This window comes from Oncorhynchus gorbuscha, linkage group LG02 (assembly GCF_021184085.1).
Source record: "Oncorhynchus gorbuscha isolate QuinsamMale2020 ecotype Even-year linkage group LG02, OgorEven_v1.0, whole genome shotgun sequence".
NCBI classification, from domain to species: domain Eukaryota; kingdom Metazoa; phylum Chordata; class Actinopteri; order Salmoniformes; family Salmonidae; genus Oncorhynchus; species Oncorhynchus gorbuscha.
Window position 1 is genome coordinate 44,877,734 of NC_060174.1, and position 21,862 is coordinate 44,899,595.

General features: G+C 43.0%; 1 protein-coding gene across 16 annotated transcripts in view; it reads left to right on the forward strand.

Moving 5' to 3' along the window:
• Positions 1-21,862, forward strand: part of mical3a (microtubule associated monooxygenase, calponin and LIM domain containing 3a) — a 154,831-nt gene that overhangs the window by 83,978 nt on the left and 48,991 nt on the right. For all 16 annotated transcript variants that reach the window (XM_046310612.1, XM_046310602.1, XM_046310627.1 and 13 more), the window contains 11 exons: positions 7,127-7,530; positions 7,789-7,996; positions 8,223-8,339; positions 8,567-8,668; positions 9,634-9,789; positions 10,411-10,511; positions 12,515-12,772; positions 13,261-13,376; positions 14,846-14,972; positions 18,364-18,460; positions 20,655-20,802. In XM_046310612.1, the coding sequence (XP_046166568.1) occupies positions 7,243-7,530; positions 7,789-7,996; positions 8,223-8,339; positions 8,567-8,668; positions 9,634-9,789; positions 10,411-10,511; positions 12,515-12,772; positions 13,261-13,376; positions 14,846-14,972; positions 18,364-18,460; positions 20,655-20,802 (1,718 nt within the window). In that variant the 5' untranslated portion in view covers positions 7,127-7,242. The remainder of the gene's footprint in view (positions 1-7,126; positions 7,531-7,788; positions 7,997-8,222; positions 8,340-8,566; positions 8,669-9,633; positions 9,790-10,410; positions 10,512-12,514; positions 12,773-13,260; positions 13,377-14,845; positions 14,973-18,363; positions 18,461-20,654; positions 20,803-21,862) is intronic.

Here is a 21,862-nt window from a genome sequence, read left to right on the forward strand (position 1 = left end):
TGCAGGTGTATTTCAGAGGTTATCCAAGGTACAGGGAGGAACTGAACCAGACCACCTGCAGGTGTATTTCAGAGGTTATCCAAGGTACAGGGAGGAACTGAACCAGACCATCTGCAGGTGTATTTCAGAGGTTATCCAAGGTACAGGGAGGAACTGAACCAGACCACCTGCAGGTGGCTGTAGGTAGTGTACACCAGCTGGGGAACCCACACAGACTGAACACCGCAGCTGCAGACGGCCTTCTCAAGGAGCCCTTTGAGGTATTTAGGGAGAGTGGAAACATGTAGGTGGTGGTGTCCTGGGAAAGGGATATGTGGGCCATTGTGGAGAGGCCCCCTCTGCAGGCGCTGCACTTCCAGAGCTGAGAGTTGTTTTGACAGCGGTGAGGAGTTGGCAGGGTGTGAAACATTTAACAAAAATATAACACGCAACATGTAAAGTGTTGGTCCAGTGTTTTATTAACTGAAATAAAAAGATCCCATAAATGGTGCATAAACTCTCATATGCAGATAACATCTATGCTGGCTGGGTAGCATACAGATTTCTAGCAAATGTTTGAAAAATGCCCCTTCACAAAAGCTAATGTGCCAAATCCAGTGCTCTTCAGATCCGCTTCCATGCATTCGTGAGGGTATTTGAAATGTATAAAACCTGAAAAGCACAAAAATCTTATTTCTCTCAAATGTGTTTACATCCCTGTTATGAGCATGGCATATCAAGAAGCTGATAAACCTCTTAAATGTAATGGCAAAATGTAGATTTCCGCCTAAAAAGACATACCCAAAAGTAACTGCTATTCATGTGTAATTACCTGATTCAGACATGCAAAAACGTGGTATATTTGGAAAGAAGACATCTGCGTGAATATGAGGAAATGATCAGAAGATAGATAGGAGTTACATAGTTCAGAACATACAAGATCAAGCACACACAAAATAACCGTCTTTCATTGACAAGCTATAAGTGAATTATTGATGCCCAGAGCTGAAAACACATCAGATGGCTTCCACATGATTAATATCAGAAAACAATATGGTTTTAATAGACCTAACAACTAGAAATGGGCAGATGTTGTAGTAAGTGGTGTCACGTTTGGTCACGGGACATTTCCAAGTGTCCCTAAACCTCCCTGAAGTGGCATATGTCTGTAAATTAGATCATTCCAGTTCTATTACATATTTGCAATCCCTAAATGCTATTTGTTCAGTATAAAAACACAATTTTTACCATATCGACCTCACTCAAACATTGTGCTGGTGTTATGGGGAATTCAGTGTCCTTTCAACCTCTCTAAAGTGTCAAAATGTGGTAATTGCACAGTTTTTGCACACTGGATGTGCCTAAAAGTTATTATTCACTATAAAAACTGCATTTCTACAACACCAACCCCTCTCAAACATTGTGGTGCTGTGTTTTTTCAAACTCTCCAAAGTGCCTGAATGTTTAGCCTAGGCATGTCCAATGTCTTGGGCATACATACAAATGAACTGTTTACAAAAACTAAATAAAAGCAACGTATATACACATACATTTAAAAAACAAAATAATGTCTGATCAAAGAAACTTGGTTACACACATGTCCTTCACTAAAGCTGAACTATTTATGAATGGTGTTGCTTTTACATCCCAGGTGGAGATGATTAGATTTCACTTTCCCCATAGCTTGTGCATGTCGTGATGAGTCTTTGAAGCAGTCCCTCTCTGTCAGGAAACAAAAAGTGACCTGACAGGTCTGGCATTTCCCCCTTCCCCCCCTGTGTTTCGAGCAATGCTGCAGTTCTTCCTTTTGTCATGTGTGTTGGATAGTGGCGTTCAGCTTGAGTGGGAGGGGGGGGGGGTCTTGTGATGGTTGTGAGGTTGCTCAAATAAAGGGATATATTGTTGTAAGACAAAATTACAGTTGACTAAATTTACAAAACGACATTACTATGAAGTAAAAACACCAAGCCTGAACGTTATCTGTACAGTGACTCACATGGAAGGTGTGAAACACACACACACACACACACACACACACACACACACACACACACACACACACACACACACACACACACACACACACACACACACACACACACACACACACACACACACACACACACACACACACACACACACACACACACACACAATGCAAACAGTAACAATTTGGAGACACAGGCAGAGGTGAGAAACTGAAATAAACAATGGCCATGAGAGTATAGTGGCCTCTACAAAGATACAAGGATGAAACTTACAAGGATACAAGGAAATAACTACTTTGAAATTCTAGAACATTGAAATGACTTGTTACACAGGCCTATGTCAACTAAATCCAAAGCACAAAAAGCAGACCACTTATAAAAGAATTAAGCAGGCGACGTCATATTTTTGATGCGCAAAGATTTAGTCACTCGGGGGACATTCGATGTTGCCATTAAGTCATACATTATCAGATAACATTGGCAATAGGCTAGATTTGTTTCTACCAACCTAAGGATTCATTTGATATACCCATGTAGCTATAGCTCAAACACAGGCCAAATCGAAGCTTACCTTGTAAGAGGTTTGCTGCTTGGTGAAAACGTGCAAAATAAACATTTTGACTCTCAGGCCTGGAGGTAAATAATGGTAGGTCACAGGCAGACAAATATGATATCCTCATGATCTGTGGAGTCCCGGGCTTCGGGGGGTAATCAACGGATTCCGTGTTAAAACCTCTCTAGGGTATGTGGGACGCTAGCATCCAGTGAGATTGCAGAGCGCCAAATTCAAATACAGAAATACTCATTATAATAATTCCGAAAAGACACAACTATTTTACATAGGTTTAAACATGAACTTCTTGTGAATCCAACCACTGTGTCAGATTTCAAAAATGCTTTACGGCGAAAGCATACCGTACGATTATTTGAGAACATAGCCCAGCAGACAAATCATTACAAACAGTAACCAGCCAAGTAGAAGAGTTACACAAGTCAGAAATAGAGATACAATTAATCACGTACCTTTGATGATCTTCATATGGTTGCACTCATAAGACATTCATTTATTCAATAAAAGTCTCTTTATATCCAAAAACCTCCGTTTTGTTTGCACGTTTTCTTCAGTAATCCACAGGCTCAAACGCAGTCACAACAGGCAGACAAAAAATCTGAATAGTATCCGTAAAGTTCGTAAAAACATTTCAAACGATGTTCAAACGATGTTCATAATCAATCCTCAGGTTGTTTTTAGCCTAAATAATCGATAATATTTCAACCGGACAATAACGTCGTCAATATAAAAGGTAAACGAGAAAGGCACTCTCTCGGTCGCGCGCATGAAAAAGTTCTGTGACACAGCAGGGTCCACTCATTCAGACTGCTCTTACTCCCTCATTTTTCGGAATACAAGCCTGAAACAATTTCTAAAGACATCCAGTGGAAGGCATAGGAACTGCCATTTGAGTCCTAAGTCAATGGATACTGCAATGGCATTGAATCAAACTACAACAAAAATCCTTCTTCCTGAATTGATTTTTCTCAGGTTTTCGCCAAATCAGTTCTGTTATACTCCGACACTATTTTAACAATTCTGGATACTTTAGAGTGTTTTCTATCCAAAGCTACCAATTATATGCATATCCTATCTTCTGGGCCTGAGTAGAAGGCAGTTTAATTTAGGCACGCTTTTCATCCAAAATTCCAAATGCTGCCCCCTACCCTAGAGAAGTTAATTTTGTTTATGCTTCACAACGCTAGCAGCCACAGATATCTCAAGTTTTGAGGGAGGGTGCAATTGACATGCTGACTGCAGGAATGTCCACCAGAGCTGTTGCCAGAGAATTGAATGTTCATTTCTCTACTATAAGCTGCCTCCAACGTCATTTTAGAGAACTTGGCAATACTTCCAACTGTCCTCACAACCGCAAATTGCGTGTAAACATGCCAGCCCAGGACGTCCACATCCAGCTTCTTCACCTGTGGGATCGTCTGAGACCAGCCACCCGGGCAGCTGATGAAACTAAGTAGTATTTCTGTCTGTAATAAAGCCCTTTTGTGATGAAAAACTCATTCTGATTGGCTGGGCCTGGGCCCTCCCAGGGGGAGCCAGGCCCCGGCCAAGTGATGTGAAATCCATAGATTACGGCCTAATGAATTAGGGCCTTATATGAACTGTAACTCTGTAATTGTTTCATGTTGTTTATATTTTGTTCAGTATAGTTTGAATTCAAAGTTAAGTTAACAATTTCCAGCATTGAATATAGGCTGTAAAATACATTTATTTAGTAGGCTATACTCAAACTATTACCAGCTGCACCAATTTAAACTTGATATGGCCTGCACTGCATATGGTTTAAGTGAACTAAAGCCTGAATAATTAACTGGTAATAAACTGAATTAGCCTATCGTAAGGTTTTTGTCTACAATGACTCCAAAAACCTTCCAAACCAAACCGGGGATTTCACTCACACAGCACCTGTTTCCTAGATGGTGTTGTTCATAACCTTTCTTTTTATTTCTCCGGTTACGTTAGCCAGGCTAGCCAGGGAAATTCACTTGGCAACATATTTTCATGTGGAGGGGGGGGGGCATAAGTTTCAGCACCACACAAATAACGGACAGTTCCCTGATCCACTGCATTCGTGGCTGGTAGCCTACATGTCTGCCTCGCTGCCCACAGAATGGAATTCCCAACACAACAAGCTCCTGGATTTGTAAAAATGAATGATTGATTTAAAACGTTTCCAACACTCAATATAATTCTTCTAAACCCGGGAGTTGACCCACGGGTTAAAGTAATGTTTTCATTCTTTTGCTGGTCAACTGCGGGGAACCGTGGATATCTGACCAGATGCAGGACTTTACTCTAGATCTGCTAAAGAATGAACTATGGCTACACATAACTATACATATTATTGTTGAAACGGTTTTGAATTCTGGAATTATATGGGCTAGCCTAATTCTGATGAATTTGTCACATCCGTCCCCTCACTGGGAAGTTGGACACTTACAGGCTCTAGGTCAGTGTCCAGTCTCTGTCCACTCCTGCCTGCAAGCTCTGTCCTGGAATATGATCTGACGACTTAGATCCCTGCTGTGTGGATCAAAGGATTGAGAGACATCATACCCACTGCAGTCTGCCACACTGACCTCTCAGAAAACCGATACAGTCCGAAGCGCTTTAACGGCATCTCAGTAACTGTGTCTTCCTTGTTTTATATCAGTAGCTAATAGCCTTGCCGTGACACATTCAACACGACATTGATATAGGCCTATGTGAAGTCGATAGTCAACAATCATTTTGAACTGAGACATTAAAACTCTTACTGTGCCCTTCACAATGCAATTTGCCATTCAGGAGGTTAAAACATGTATTAGTTGTCCAGTGGTCAGATTGGTCTGAAATGTGATCCATCCTACTGCCTACTGAAGCACTATCTGTGAACTGAATTGTGAACCCTGCTCCAACTTCTAACCAGGGACGTCAGCTCTCTTCCCTGTTACCTCTGGGGATTTTTATGTGGACCGGGCACATCACAATATACCCATTGCTCGGCAAAAATGGTTGGATCACACGCAGTACAGTACAGAGGCTGTTGCCTGTCATTCACTGCTGGCCTGATTACGTTGTCTCATGCTTTCTCTTCATCCTTGCATATCTGTGCGATTATGGATTCATCAATGGAATTGAATTGCGGTACACAATCGGCGCTTGGATATTTTGTTGTGCTTGATGTTCTGGCGTTTATAGCTGATTCGGCTAATCTATGAATTTCCTGTTTTTGATGCAGCGGATATGATATCCCATTAGATCCTGTTGGATCACTTCTTCAAGACTGTCAATAGAACAACATAAGGGGATAGGGCTGCACCAGTGACGTGGGGTGAGGTCGGTGTCTGGGGAGGCACTGGCTTTTATCAAAGCCAGATTTACTCAATTAAACCTTGATGAAGCCCTGGTTTACCATAAAACCGACAACCATTGTGACATAGGCTATTAACATTGACTGTACAAACATGTTCACCAAATGTAAATACCAATGTAGTCGAGATACACAAGCGACCAAATAACACACTGCTCGACTCAGCTCAGCCATATATATACCTGTTGTAGCGTGCAGAGTAACTGATAGGTGTGCTACTAAAAGACCAATATATGGACACATTTATTCGGAAATCATTTGCAACGCATAGCCTTTCACAAGGGATTTACAATTCTTCCAATGCGCGGCGTGCACACACACACAATAATATTACGTGTGATATTATTACACACACATTTGGTCGCATCCATCTTGCAGAAGCCAAGGCTCGGGCCCGCACTGAGTGGCGGAGAAGCCCCGTTCCCAATATGTCGACAAAGTACACGTTGAAATGTTTCCCACAAGTGGACAGTCCAGTACTCGCTGTTCGCCTGCCCGACCGCGAGGGAGATGGTATTTGCCTTGCCTGTCATGAATATAGTCACGTGCTGTATGCTGCCCTTGTCTGGTCTTAACTTTCATTATAGTTGATGTTCCACTATTCGAAACCTCCATGATTATTCCAACTTGGAAAGTTGTTTGAGGTGCAGTGTAGAGGTCGTGTCCGTATGTCAAGTTGTTTTTGCTAGAAATCTAGCAGGTCAGGGATGCTAGCAATCTTTGTTCAGCACCAAATGATGTAGACATGCCAAATGCAGACCCTGTCCATTACGGTGACTGGACTAATGCAGGCCGCGCACGTCAAGGAGTTTAATGGATTCAAATGGATGGAAAGAAAGTCATGGATTTTTAAACATAGATTGAACCTTTATTCATGAATACACTATTATTATTCGGGAGGTTTTGTTGCAGTTTTAGAAAATGTTGAGCTTTTTAGCATAACAGCCACCAGAATCATTCAGAAACGAACATTAGATATCAATACATTTTCTTTCGTTATAATAACATTTTTAGATTTGGCTTTTCACAGCAGCTTTTTAGAATGAGATTATTACAGGGTAAGCACTGACTACACGTCACTGGTCTACACTGTAGCCAGAGGTCTTTCTTACAAGTTGTTTAAGGAAGATCATTCAAGGACGTTCCAAATCAAACTCGGTAATGTGTCATGATAAACTTGTGAAATATGCAAACATTCTCATAACTCACGACGCTTCTCCTCTTTCTCCCTGACAGAATGAGGATGCCTGAGACGAGGAGATAAAGACTTTACCGGAGCAGAGTGTGTGCTAGAGCCAGGGGCTGGGGCCTGACCAGAGACCCCCAGAGGCCCCCAACTGGGGGGGAGGTCCATGGGGACCATGGGGGACCTGGGAGGCTTCACCACCACAGGGGAGAGGGTGAACCCGGCCCACATCCTGTTTGACCGCTTCGTCCAGGCCTCCACTTGCAAGGTCACGCTCAAGGCCTTCCAGGAGCTCTGTGACCATCTGGAGCTCAAGCCCTGTGAGTACCGGGTCTTCTACCACAAGCTTAAGTCCCGTCTCAACTACTGGAAGGCCAAGGCACTCTGGGCTAAGCTTGACAAGCGGGCCGGCCAGAAGGAGTACAAGAAAGGACGTGCATGTACCAACTCTAAGGTATGTGATGATGTAACTTGTCTCATATCCTTGTTCAAAGTACCTCAGAGAGTATTATTTCTGTATATAGAGAGTTGGAGAGTTATTTCTCTATATAATAGGGTAGGGCGATATCCACATTTTCATGTTGTCTATTTTCCCTTGTTAAATATTGCGATTTAAATTATATTTTGCGATTAACAGTATATCGGCAATTGAACTTTATGGTAATATCAGCCCACTCTTGTATATGAGATATGGCATTCTCCCCCTCCACAGTGTTTGATCATCGGGGCAGGACCATGTGGCCTGCGGACGGCCATCGAGCTGGGCTTCCTGGGCGCCAAGGTGGTGCTGCTGGAGAAGAGGGATGCCTTCTCCAGGAACAACGTGCTGCACCTGTGGCCCTTCACCATCCAGGACCTCCGAGGCCTCGGGGCCAAAAAGTTCTATGGAAAGTTCTGCGCCGGAGCCATCGACCATATCAGTAAGTGGACAAGACTATGCCCATTTCCTTGCGCTCCATCTTTTATCAAACGGTTGAACTGCTTTCACGTTTTGCTTTGTGATCTAATATGATCTATGAAGAGAATAGTTCTGGTGCTTGCCAGGACCATGGATCAGCTGTGACGTTGCAGTCTTTTCCGTCGTCCAAGCTAATAAATAGTTATTGGTTGATGTTCTCCTCTCATCTCGTCTGACTCTCTGTGCAGGTATCCGGCAGCTCCAGCTGATGCTGCTGAAGGTGGCCCTGCTCCTGGGCATCGAGATCCACGTCAATGCGGAGTTCAAGGGTCTCATCGAGCCCCCCGAGGACCAGGAGAACGAGAGTAAGAGATGTGTTTATGGAACTGCGTTAAGAGCCGTCACAAGACACGACTTCTCTATAGCAAGACATTAAGGGGATAAGGAAGGGCCATATGTTACTGTATGTGACAGTGCTAACTGAGTGGTATCTATTGGAAAATATTCCCATTGCTTTCAGTGCAGTCAAGTCGTATGTTAAATAAGACACAGATACACGTCTTGTGTATTTCCCCGTGTTGTGTTTCTGCAGGGATAGGATGGAGGGCTGAGGTCCTCCCCAGGACACACCCAGTCAACGAGTTGGAGTTTGATGTCATCATTGGGGCAGATGGGAGGAGAAACACGCTGGCAGGTAGAAAGTAACAAAGTAACAGATCTGTTTTAAAATGAGTTGTGTAAAACACTATGAGAGCTGAAGCCCTCAAAAACACAGCTGTGGTTCGTTTACGAGTCCGACCCCTCTTTCTCTCCCCCACCCTCCCCCCCCCCCCCTCCCTCTCTCTCCCCCTCTCTCACCCTCCCCCCTCTCTCTCCCTCTCTCCCTCTCCCCCTCTCCCCCCCCTCTCTCTCTCTCTCTCTCTCTCCCCTATCTCTCCCCCTCTCTCTCTCTCTCTCTCTCTCTCTCTCTCTCTCTCTCTCTCTCTCTCTCTCTCTCTCTCTCTCTCTCTCTCTCCCCCCTGTCTCTCTCTCCCCCCTCTGCTCTCCCCCTCTCTCTCTCTCCCCCTCTCTCCCCCTATCTCTCCCCCCCCTCTCTCTTGCTCTCTCTCCCCCTCTTGCTCCCCCCTCTCTCTCGCTCTCCCCCCTCTCTCGCCCCCTCTCTCGCCCCCTCTCTCTCGCCCTCCACTTTTCCTGCTGCTTTGTTGTGCACATGTTGTGCCCTCCTTCACTCCATCCATCTTTAGAGAGCACTCCTCCATGGCCTCTCTCTCTGGAGCAGAGCATGAACGGGTGAATTGGCTGTCTGTTTCCTGTATGAGCTCATAACAGCCCTCACAACCGCTCTGGGTGCCCTGTAGTGTGTGGACTGCTGTGACCCATCTAGCCCTGAGGGGAAACTGCTTCCAGTAGTCACTGCATGCAATGATCGTTCTCAGCCTGCAGTCTTACATGAGATGGTTAAAAGAATGGCTGGTTATATTGATGGAACAGACACTGATGGTGCAACCTTTTTTTGTCCTGTTCTCTTCTCTTTTACGAACGTGAGTTTGTAATACAAGGCAACTGTTAATGTGGCTCATTTGTTCTCTCGACGCCTGACCTCTGACTCATTCACTGTCTACATAATGAACCCTTGACCCCCGCCTCTCTCCCCTACAGGGTTCAGGAGGAAGGAGTTCCGGGGCAAGCTGGCCATTGCCATTACAGCCAACTTCATCAACAGGAACACCACAGCCGAGGCCAAGGTGGAGGAGATCAGCGGAGTGGCCTTCATCTTCAATCAGAAGTTTTTCCAGGACCTCCGCGAAGCCACGGGTCAGTTATTGCTCCATAGGGAGACGACATGTAATAACTGTCGTTATGAGATATTATAAAGGCTCATAGGTGCTTATAACAAGTTATTAAGCATTACAGCTGTAGGCTCGAAGTAACATTTTACAGATTGTTATATATTAGGAGTGTATGGATTTAGGTGATACACATGTATTTTCTGAGAGCCTGTCAGTTCCTATCTGCATGGTTTATCCAATGGTTAGAGAGAAGTCCTCGACCCGATTGGACCAGAGTGACAAAAAAACATTATCAGCCAAGTTGCTCTTCTGCTTAACAAATAGATATTTATATGTTGGCTAGGCCTTCTATAAGACAATAAATTCACCTTAGTAGAATAAAAATAAATATGCTATAAGCTATGCAGAGCCGTGGCCAGGTCCATTCGGGTCCTCTCGTTTATCAGCTGTAGTTACATGGACCTGAGATTCGATAACATTTCAACCACTAGGGTCCCGGGTGGGGTATTCGGTTCATTGTCCACCATTCCTATAACAAAGACAACCAGAGAGACTGTCAATGGAGGAGCCATAGGAGCAACCGTAGAAAATACATAGTTTTGCAATGTATTTTTGGTAAACCAATCTCTTTCTATTGATTTGATAGGAATTGACCTGGAAAACATTGTCTACTACAAGGATGACACGCACTACTTTGTCATGACTGCCAAGAAACAGAGCCTGCTGGAGAAGGGAGTCATTCTGCATGTGAGTGATCAGAGGGTGAGAGAGAGAGACACGTCTGGAGATGTCTCTCTCGTACACATGCATGCACACACATTCAGAACTGTACACTCAGTCACTTTCCGTCTCTGTGTGCCTGTGTTCCTGCCTAATGGCCAGACCAAGCCAAAACTGTACCAGGAACAAACCGCCAGCTCAACCACACTTAATGAGAGTTTGTGTCCCCACACTTCATAACACTGCTGTTTCCTTTGACTAGAGTGGGCAGTCACTCTAGCGTTTAGGACATCAGGACCTCTTTTAGAAGTTCAGCTTTCATGTTCCAGTAAAAGTTGCCGCTGTATTTCGATCTTACTTTGTGGAGGGAAAAAAGGGTAATATTTTACAGACCCAATCAAACACTCGTTATGAAGGCATTTGAGTAATTAGGAATGCTAACCCTTTTGATAATCGGATTGGCACCGAATGTGAGTTTTAATCAGCGGTCATCGGGGCCAGTACAGTAGGAGGTTGAATGGCTGAACAGGCTCTGTAGGTCCAGTGCTGGGTCGTATTCATTAGGCACCAAAGGGAAGAAAATGGACTGGAACAGGGAGGGATTACCTGAACTTGTCCAATAACAAACGCCTGTTTTCCTTTTCCGTTGGAAAAGTTTTGCTACAGTGTGCACTAATGAATCTGATCCTGATGAGTTGGGCCGGGCTGCAGGCTGAGCGGGGACATGATCAAGGGTGAAAGTAAGGCGTCCCGGTACGGCATCCCGGCAAAATAAATATTTGGGGGTACACCGTACCGGCAAAACATGAGCCTATCACAATAATTCAAACAAAATGTTAAGAAAGCTGTAGGCTATTACACCACTTTTTATCATTTCGGCAGGTCAGAGGCATGAAACATGAGAGAATGGACTTGAAAACAGGTGGTATTTCCTGTGCTCCAAAATGCAATGTGGTTCGATGGGGACAATGACATTTTTCCAAGGCAGATGCAGCGTTTACGTGCTAGTCGGCTCTAAGGAACTCTGACTCGTTCGACTTGCTAACTGGTTGAACACGGCACAGCTACAACCAGTTAAAATGTTGGGAAATGTCAGAGTTCTGACTAGCACGTGAACGTGGCAAAAGATGACACCGAGACGCGCTCAGACAACAGCGGACCCATAAATCCCGGGCCCGATGACACTTTGTGGTGTTTTGTGTAACAGATGTCTCTTTCTATTCATCACTGTGTTTGGAGGCTGGAATATGATGCCGGTAGATGAACGGGAGCCGGTGGCTTAGTAAAGGAGAACGTTGAAGTTATTGTTTGACAATCCGATGACAAACACCGGTTGTGTTTATGCCACAATAAAAGGTCATACACATTAGAAGTTACATGACAAATCTTTACAGACTAGGCCCACAGATATCCTATTGAAGGAATAGGGGTTCTATATGTCATTCCGTGATTAGGACCATAACAAACCGGCAGGCAGGGGTGCGGTGGGTCGGGTCCACACTGTTCCCCCTAGCACCGTGAAATAGAAAGTCACTCTCTCCGATCTTCCAAATGCTCCGCCCTTCACCTCCCCCTCCACCCATCCGGCTCACCAGTCAGCCAGCCCGACACTGCCAGACCCAGCCTAGCCAGGGAAAGTCAAAGGAAAAGAATGTGCCTCTTACCGGTCTCTTTCAAAGAACAGTCCATTTAGAGCATGCCTTCATTTGATGCGACATATCGGACACAGTAAAGTATAATTGACTATGGGGGTGTTTAGATGTTTAGATTTTTATATTGGGAATTAAAATACTTGTTTATGGAGACATTGCAAACTTGGCCAGAAGTGATTAAATTCAATATAACTTTCGAATGTTATTGACTTGATTCGGAATCAAAGTTCTGCTTTGGTGGTGCAGGCTAACCTCCTGTGGAAAATATCCATCCACTGCATGGATGTCATGCCTCATTCTCTGTGCGCGACAGTCTCTTATTAGTGTCTCTCCCTTCCTCTCGTCATTTGAGCCGTCTTCACTTCTTCATGTCTCCAGGATTATGCGGACACAGAGATGCTGCTTTCCAGGGCTAACGTGGACCAGGCAGCTCTGCTATCTTACGCCCGCGAGGCCGCAGACTTCTCCACCAACCACCAGCTGCCCACGCTGGACTTTGCCATCAACCACTATGGCCAGCCCGACGTGGCCATGTTCGACTTCACCTGCATGTACGCCTCCGAGAACGCGGCGCTGGTACGCCAACGCAACGGGCGCCAGCTACTGGTGTCTCTGGTGGGGGACAGTCTACTGGAGGTGAGGGGGGGGGTCTACCGGGTGGAGGGTGTTTCAGTCTCACTAAGAAGGTATATTCTCAGTCACTGTGGATGAGGTAGAGTCTGACTGGCTCATTCATTTACAATTAATGAGAAAGGGAGTGAAAATCAGCGTGACCAAGAGTGTTGGAAAAATGTCAGTGAATTTAGAGAGCGATTTCAGTATTGACGTTTGCTTGCTTGAAACAGACACTTTTATATATAAAACGTAACGTGTGTGTGTGTGTGTGTGTGTGTGTGTGTGTGTGTGTGTGTGTGTGTGTGTGTGTGTGTGTGTACTGTATACAGTACCAGTCAAAAGTTTCGACACACCTACTCATTCCAGGGTTTGACTTTATTTGTACTATTGTCTACATTGTAGAATAATAGTGAAGACATCAAAACTATGAAATATCACATGGAATCATGTAGTAACCAAAAAAGTGTATGCGTACTTCACCATGTTACTGTGTTTGTCCCTCTCCCCAGCCCTTCTGGCCCATGGGCACTGGTATAGCCCGGGGTTTCCTGGCAGCCATGGACTCCGGCTGGATGGTGAAGAGCTGGGCCCAGGGGAACACATCTCTGGACGTGCTGGCTGAGAGGTGAGGGAGGGGACACGTTATAACACACACATTATACACATTATACTCTCACGTCATACTTCAACTCACACACATTATACTCCCACGTCATACTTCAACTCACACACATACTATACACACACACACTCCACATGCTCACAGTTGCATACATGCTCACAGTCGCATACATGCGCTCACACACACACACACACACACACACACACACACACACACACACACACACACACACACACACACACACACACACACACACACACACACACACACACACACACACACACACACACACACACACACACACACACACACACACACACACACATACTTTTGTAAGCCTAACACTGTAGGATTTTATTTTATAACTTAGCTAGCCATGTTGGCAATATAATAATAAGCTTTCAAATAATTCCCCTCTTTCGCTCTCTCATATTAACATATACGGTACCGGTAAAAAAAGGGGTACATAGTAGAATAATAAAACTAGGAAATAACACATAGAATCATGTAGTAAAGAAAAGAGTGTTAAACAAATCAGTCTGAAGGAATTCCCACATATGCTGAGCACTTGTTGGCTGCTTTTCCTTCACTGCGGTCCAACTCATCTCAATTTGGTTGAGGTCAGGTGATTGGGCTGATTGTGGAGGCCAGGTCATCTGATGCAGCACTCCATCACTCTCCTTGGTCAAATAGCCCTTACACAGCCTGGAGGTGTGTTTTGGGTCATTGTCCTGTTGGGAAAAAAACAATATTCCCACTATGCGCAAAACAGATAGGATGGCGTATTGCTGTCGTAGCCATGCTGGTTAAGTGTGCCTTGAATTCTAAATTAAATCACAGACAGTGTCACCAGCAATACGCATGGTGGGAACCACACATGCAGAGATCATCCGTTCACCTACTCTGCGTCTCACAAAGACACGGCGGTTGGAACCAAAAACCAAAAAGGACATATTTCCAACAATCTAATATCCATTGCTCGTGTTTCTTGGCCAAAGAAAATCTCTTATTCTTATTGGTGTCCTTTAGTAGTGGTTTCTTTATAGCAATTCGACCATGAATGCCTGATTCACACAGTCTCCTCTGAACAGTTGATGTTGAGATGTGTGTGTTACTTGAACTCTGTGAAGCTTTTATTGGGGCTGCAATCTAGAAAATGTAGAAAATAGTAAAAAATAAAGAAAAACCCTTGAAGGTGTGTCAACTTTTGACGGGTTACTGTGAATATAACGGCGTGTGTGAGTGATATATATATATATATATTACATACACGCATACTCCATTATCTCTGAGTGCTCTACCAGGAAAAGCGTCTGCATTAGGCTCCACTGTCAGCCCCTCCTCTATTAATGTACTACTAATAGAATAAGAGCTTTTGGAGCTCTGAATGGAATGTGTTGAATCCTCTGTTCTTCTCCCATGTGCTTTTCTATAATTCAATTATCATGGTTTCCCCTTTTTTCTTTTTTTAGGGAGAGCATATATCGCTTGCTGCCTCAGACAACGCCAGAGAACATCAATAAGAATTTCAGTCACTACAGTGTGGACCCCACCACGCGCTACCCTAATATTAGCCTCCACTTCCTCAGGCCCAACCAGGTAGGGTATACACTGAGAACATATGACTGTATGACTATGATTGGAGCATGATGTACTGAATAGAGGTCTACCGATTATGATTTTTCAATCCCGATACCGATTACTTGGCCAATTTTTATATGCAGTTGAAGTCTGAAGTTTACATACACCTTAGCCAAATACATTTAAACTCAGTTTCACAATTCCTGACATTTAATCCTAGTAAAAATTCTGTCTTATGTCTGTTAGGATCACAACTTTTTTTTCACAAGAAAATGGAATGTCAGAATAATAGTAGAGTGATTTATTTCAGCTTTTATTTCTTTCATCACATTCCCAGTGGGTCAGAAGTTTACATATACTCAATTAGTATTTGGTAGCATTGCCTTTAAATTGTTTAACTTGGGTCAAACGTTTCAGGTAGCCTTCCACAAGCGTCCACAATTTTGGCCCATTCCTCCTGACAGAGCTGGTGTAACAGAGTCAGGTTTTTAGGCCTCCTTGCTCGCACACGCTTTTTCAGTTCTGCCCACAAATTGTCTATAGGATTGAGGTCAGGGCTTTGTGACGGCCACTCCAGTACCTTGACTTTGTCATTAAGCCATTTTGTCACAACTTTGGAATTATGCTTGTGGTCATTGTCCATTTGGAAGACCCATTTGTGACCAAGCTTTAACTTCCTGACTGATGTCTTGAGATGTTGCTTCAATATATCAATTTAATTTCCCTTCCTCATGATGCCTTCTATTTTGTGAAGTGCACCAGTCCCTCCTGCAGCAATGCACCCCCACAACATGATGCTGCCACCCCTGCGCTTCACGGTTGGGATGGTATTCTTCAGCTTGCAAGACTCCCTTTTCCTCCAAACATAATGATGGACATTATGGCCAAACAGTTCTATATTTGTTTCATCAGACCAGAGGACATTTCTCCAAAAAGTACTATATTTGTCCCCATGTGCAGTTGCAAACTGTAGTCTGGCTTTTTTATGGTGGTTTTGGAGCAGTGGCTTCTTCCTTGCTGAGCAGCCTTTCAGGTTATGTCAGTATAGAACTCGTTTTACTGTGGATATAGATACTTTTATACCTGTTTCCTCCAGCATCTTCACAAGGTCCTTTGCTGTTGTTCTGGGATTGATTTGCACTTTTCGCACCAAAGTACGTTCATCTCTAGGAGACAGACTGTCTCCTTCCTGAGCGGTATGACGGCTGCATGGTCCCATGGTGTTTATACTTGCGTACTATTGTTTGTACAGATGGACGTGTTATCTTCAGGCGTTTGGAAATTACTCCCAAGGTTGAACTAGACTTGTGGAGGTCTACATTTTCTTTCTGAGGTCTTGGCTGATTTCTTTTGACTTCCCCATGATATCAAGCAAAGAGGCACTGAGTTTGAAGGTAGGCCTTGAAATACATCCACAGGTACACCTCCAATTGACTCAAATGATGTCAATTAGCCTATCAGAAGCTTCTAAAGCAATGACCTAATTTTCTTGAATTTTCCAAGCTGTTTAAAGGCACAGTCAACTTAGTGTATGTAAACGTTTGACCCACTGGAATTGTGATACAGTGAATTATAAGTGAAATAATCTGTCTGTAAACAATTGTTGGAGATATTACTTGTGTCATGCACAAAGTAGATGTCCTTAACGACTTGCCAAAACTATAGTTTGTTAACAAGAAATTTGTGGAGTGGTTGAAAAATTAGTTTTAATGGCTCCAATGTATGTAAACTTCTGACTTCAACTGTATTTGTAATAATGACAATTACAACAATACTGAATGAACAATTAACACTTTTATTTGAACTTAATATATTACATCAAATCTATTTAGTCTCAAATAAATAATGAAACACGTTCAATTTTGTTTGAATAATGCAAAAACAAAGTGTTGGTGAAGAAAGTAGAAGTGCAGTATGTGCCATGTAAGAAAGCTAACGTTTAAGTTCCTTGCTCAGAACATATGAAAGCTGGTGATTCAATATTCCAGTTCTTCAATATTTCCAATAAAGAAGTTTTAGGTTGTAGTTATTATAGGAATATTGACGCGTCTATTGACTATTCTTATAGGCACTTTAATATTGCCAGCCTAATCTTGGGAGTTGATGGGCTTGAAGTCATAAACAGCGCTGTACTTCAAGCATTGCTAAGAGCTGCTGGCAAACGCAGGAAAGCATTTGAATGAATGCTTACGAGCCTGCTGCTGCCTACCACCGTTCAGACTGCTCTATCAAATGTCAAGTCATAACTCAATTATAATCTAATAAACACAGAAATAAGAGCCTTTGGTCATTAATATGGTCAAATCCAGAAACTATCATTTCGAAAATAAAACGTTTATTCTTTCAGTGAAATACAGAACGGTTCCGTATTTTATCGAACGGGTGGCATCCCTAAGTCTAAATATTGCTGTTGCGTTGCACAACCTTCAATGTTATGTCATAATTATGTAGAATTCTGGGAAATTAGTTCACAGTTGGCAACGAGCCAGGCGGTCCAAACTGTTGCATATACCCTGACTCTGCTTGCACTAAACGCAAGAGAAGTGACACATTTTCCATAGTTAATATTGCCTGCTAACATTCATTTCTTTGAACTAAATATGCAGGTTTAAAAAAATATATACTTCTGTGTATTGATTTTAAGAAAGACATTGATGTTTATGGTTGGGTACATTTGTGCAACGATTGTGCTTTTTTCTGCAATGTGCTATTGTTAAATCATCACCCTTTTGGCGGAGTTGATATAGGCTGTGATTCGATGCTAAATTAACAGGCACTGCATTGATTATATGCAACGTAGGACAAGCTAGTTTTTTGTAAGGTAAGTATAATGCTAGCTAGCTCTTTTCAACCACAAGGTCCTTTTGACGCTGCACTCGCGTAACTGGTGGTCAGCCTGCCACGCAGTTTCCTCGTGGGTTGCAATGTAATCGGCCATAATCGGCGTCCAAAAAGGCAGATTTCCGATTGTTATGAAAATATGAAATTGGCCATGCCGATTTACATTTACATTTACATTTAAGTCATTTAGCAGACGCTCTTATCCAGAACGACTTACAAATTGGTGCATTCACCTTATGACATCCAGTGGAACAACCACTTTACAATAGTGCATCTAAATATTTTAAGGGGAGGAGGGGGGGTGAGAAGGATTACTTTATCCTATCCTAGGTATTCCGATTTAATCGGTCAACCTCTGGTACTGAAGTACCCATACTTTTCTGTGCATGATATCCCATTTGAGGTGGGCCAGGAGTGTGTCTTGACCACCTGACCTGAACAGGGATACTCCGGCCTAGGTTGTTACTAAGAACCAGAGTTTTTTTCCGGCTGATACGTGACCTGGTAAAAAACCCTGGCCCTAGCTTTGACCTAAGGACATCTTCCAACCCCACCCCCCTGTTTTCAGGTACGACACCTCATAGACACAGGGGATTCAAGTAGGGAAATGCTTATCGAAATGGAGAATGTAGTCAACTCGTCAACACCCAAGCTCACCCGAAATGGTGAGTAGTGTTTGCATGACTGTTCTTGTATTCATGTGTCCCCTGATTAATTAAGCTATAATGAAAACAAATATGAGTAAATGTATTCAGTTATTTAGATAACTTCATATTATAACATTTTCATGAATGTCTGTTTTTGAAAGTTTCTTGTTTTTTGGGAACTGGTCTTCATTGCAATCACTGAAATGTGACAATGAATTGCTTTCATCCTAGACCATTACCTGCTTGAGAAACATTTGCTACGTAACATGAATGACTGAAGTCCAAATGCATGGGGTTTATCAGAAGGTTCCGTCCTAATAGTCCTTAACTGTAGAAACAAGCAACGGCCATGACTGTCATATGTGTCATGTGTGATTGGTGCTATGTGGATGGATTGACTGATGGGCTGATTTGATTTGATTTATTTTGTGTTCACTAACCTGGTGGAATGTCACTTGCATCGTCAATAAGGTTAATACAATTTTTAACAATTTGAAATGTTTCTTAGTGTGACTTTCCCTAATCTCTCATAGGCTTTTCCGTCACCTTTATGAGATAGCGTAGTCTGACAATGACAATGAGACTAACAGGGTTGGCAACTATATACAGTGCATTCGGAAAGTATTCAGACCCCTTGACTTTTTTTTGTTATGTTAGTCTTATTCTAAAATTGATTAAATTGTTGTTTACCCCATAATGACAAAGCAGAAACAGGTTTTTAGATTTTTTTTTGCTAATGTATAAAAAATACAAAACAGAAATATCACATTTACTTAATTATTCGGACCTTTTACTCAGTACTTTGTTGATGTGCTTTAGGTAGCAATTACAGCCTTGAGTCTTCTTGGGTATGACGCAACAAACTTGGCACACCTGTATTTGGGGAGTTTCTCTCATTCTTCTCTGCAGATCCTCTCAAGCTCTGTCAGGTTCGATGTGGAGTGTTGCGCCACAGCTATTTTCAGGTCTCGCCACAGATGTTCGATCGGGTTTAAGTCCGGCTCTGGCTGGGCCACTCAAGGACATTCGGAGACTTCCCCCTGAAGCCACTCCTGTCTTGGCTGTGTGCTTAGGGTCGTTGTCCTGTTGGAAGGTGAACCCCAGTCTGAGGTCCTTTGTGCTCTGGAGCAGGTTTTAATCAAGGATCTCTGTACTTTGCTCCATTCATCTTTCCCCCGATCCTGACCAGTCTCCCAGTTCCTGCCGCTGAAAAACATCCCCACAGCATGATGCTGCCACCACCATGCTTCACCATAGGGATGGTGTCAGGTTTCCTCCAGATGTGACGCTTGGCATTCAGGCCAAATAGTTCAATTTTGGTTTCATCAGACCAGAGATTCTTGTTTCTCAGTCTTTAGGTGCCTTTTGACAAACTCCAAGCAAGCTGTCATGTGCCTTTTACTGAGGAGTTGCTTCCATCTGGCCACTCTACCATAAAGGCCTGATTGGTGGAGTGCTGTAGAGATGGTCATCCTTCTGGAATGTTCTCCCATCTCCACAGAGGAACTCAAGATATCTGTCAGAGTGACCATCGGGTTCTTGTCACCTCCCTGACCAAGGCCCTCTCTCGATTGCTCAGTTTGTCTGGGTGGCCAACTCTAGGAAGAGTCTTGGTGGTTCCAAACGTCTTCCTTTTATAATGGAGGCCACTGTGTTTTTCATGACCTTCAATGCTGCAGACATTTTTGGTACCCTTCCCAAGATCTGTGCATTGACACAATCCTGCCTCGGCGCTCTACAGACAATTCCTTCAACCTCATGGCTTGGTTTTTGCTCTGACATGCACTGTCAACTGTGGGACTTTATATAGACAGGTGTGTTCCTTTCCAAATCATGTTCAATCAATTGAATTTACCACAAGTGGACTCCAATGAATTTGTAGAAACATCTCAAGGATGATCAATGGAAACCGGGTGCATCAAAGCAAAGGGTCTGAGTACTTGTGTAAATTAGGTATTTCTGTTTTTTACATTTTTAATCATTTTAATTTTTAAAAATGTCTAAAAACCTGTTTTCACTTTGTCATTATGCAGTATTGTGTGTAGATTGATGAGGAATGTATTTGATTGTATCCATTTTAGAATAAGGCTGTAGTGTAACAAAATGTGGGAAAAGTCGTGGGGCCTGAAAACATTCCCAATGCACTGCATGTATGACAATGATCTCCAATAACCAAAAGTGGTCTAAAAATCCTCTGCTCTTCCCCTCCCAGAATCCATAGCTCGCTCCAGCAAGCTGCTAAACTGGTGTCAGAGGCAGACGGAGGGCTACAGAAAAGTCAGTGTGACTGATCTCACCATGTCCTGGAAGAGTGGCATGGCCCTGTGTGCCCTCATCCACCGCTACAGACCTGACCTCATGTGAGTCACATATACACATCTGGATTAAAGGTCGACCGATTAGTCGGAATGACCGATTAATTAGGGCCGATTTTCAAGTTTTCATAACAATCTGAAATCGGTATTTTTGGGCGCCGATTTAAAAATATATATTTTTTTAAATAAAAAAGTATACCTTTATTTAACTAGGCATGTCAGTTAAGAACACATTCTTATTTTCAATTACGGCCTAGGAATGGTGGGTTAACTGCCTTGTACATTGGCAGAACGACAGATTTTCACCTTGTCAGCTCGGGGGATCCAATCTTGCAACATCACAGTTAACTAGTCCAACGCAATAACGACCTGCCTCTCTCTCGTTGCACTCCACAAGGAGTGCCTGTAATGCGAATGCAGTAAGCCAAGGTAAGTTGCTAGCTAGCATTAAACTTATCTTTATAAAAAACAATCAATCATAATCACCAGTTAACTACACATGGTCGATATTACTAGATATTATCTAGCGTGTCCTGCATGGCATATAATCTGACTGAGCATACAAGTATCTGACTGAGCGGTGGTAGGCAGAAGCAGGCGCGTAAAGATTCATTCAAACAGCACTTTTGTGCATTTTGCCAGCAGCTCTTCGTTGTGCATCAAGCATTGCGCTGTTTATGACTTCAAGCCTATCAACTCCCGAGATGAGGCTGGTGTAACCGAAGTGAAATGGCTAGCGTGCGCTAACTAGAGGGATGGAAGCTATACTGTTACACTGGCAATACTAAAGTGCCTATAAGAACATCCAATATTCAAATGTTAATGAAATACAAATGGTATAGAGGGAAATAGTCCTATAATTCCTATAATAACTACAACCTAAAACTTCTTACCTGGGAATATTAAAGACTGTTAAAAGGAACCACCAGCTTTCATATGTTCTCATGTTCTGAGCAAGGAACTTAAACGTTAGCTTTCTTACATAGCACATATTGCACTTTTACTTTCTTCTCCAACACTTTGTTTTTGCATTATTTAAACCAAACTGAACATGTTTCATTATTTGCTTGAGGCTAAATGGATTTTATTGATGTATTATATAAAG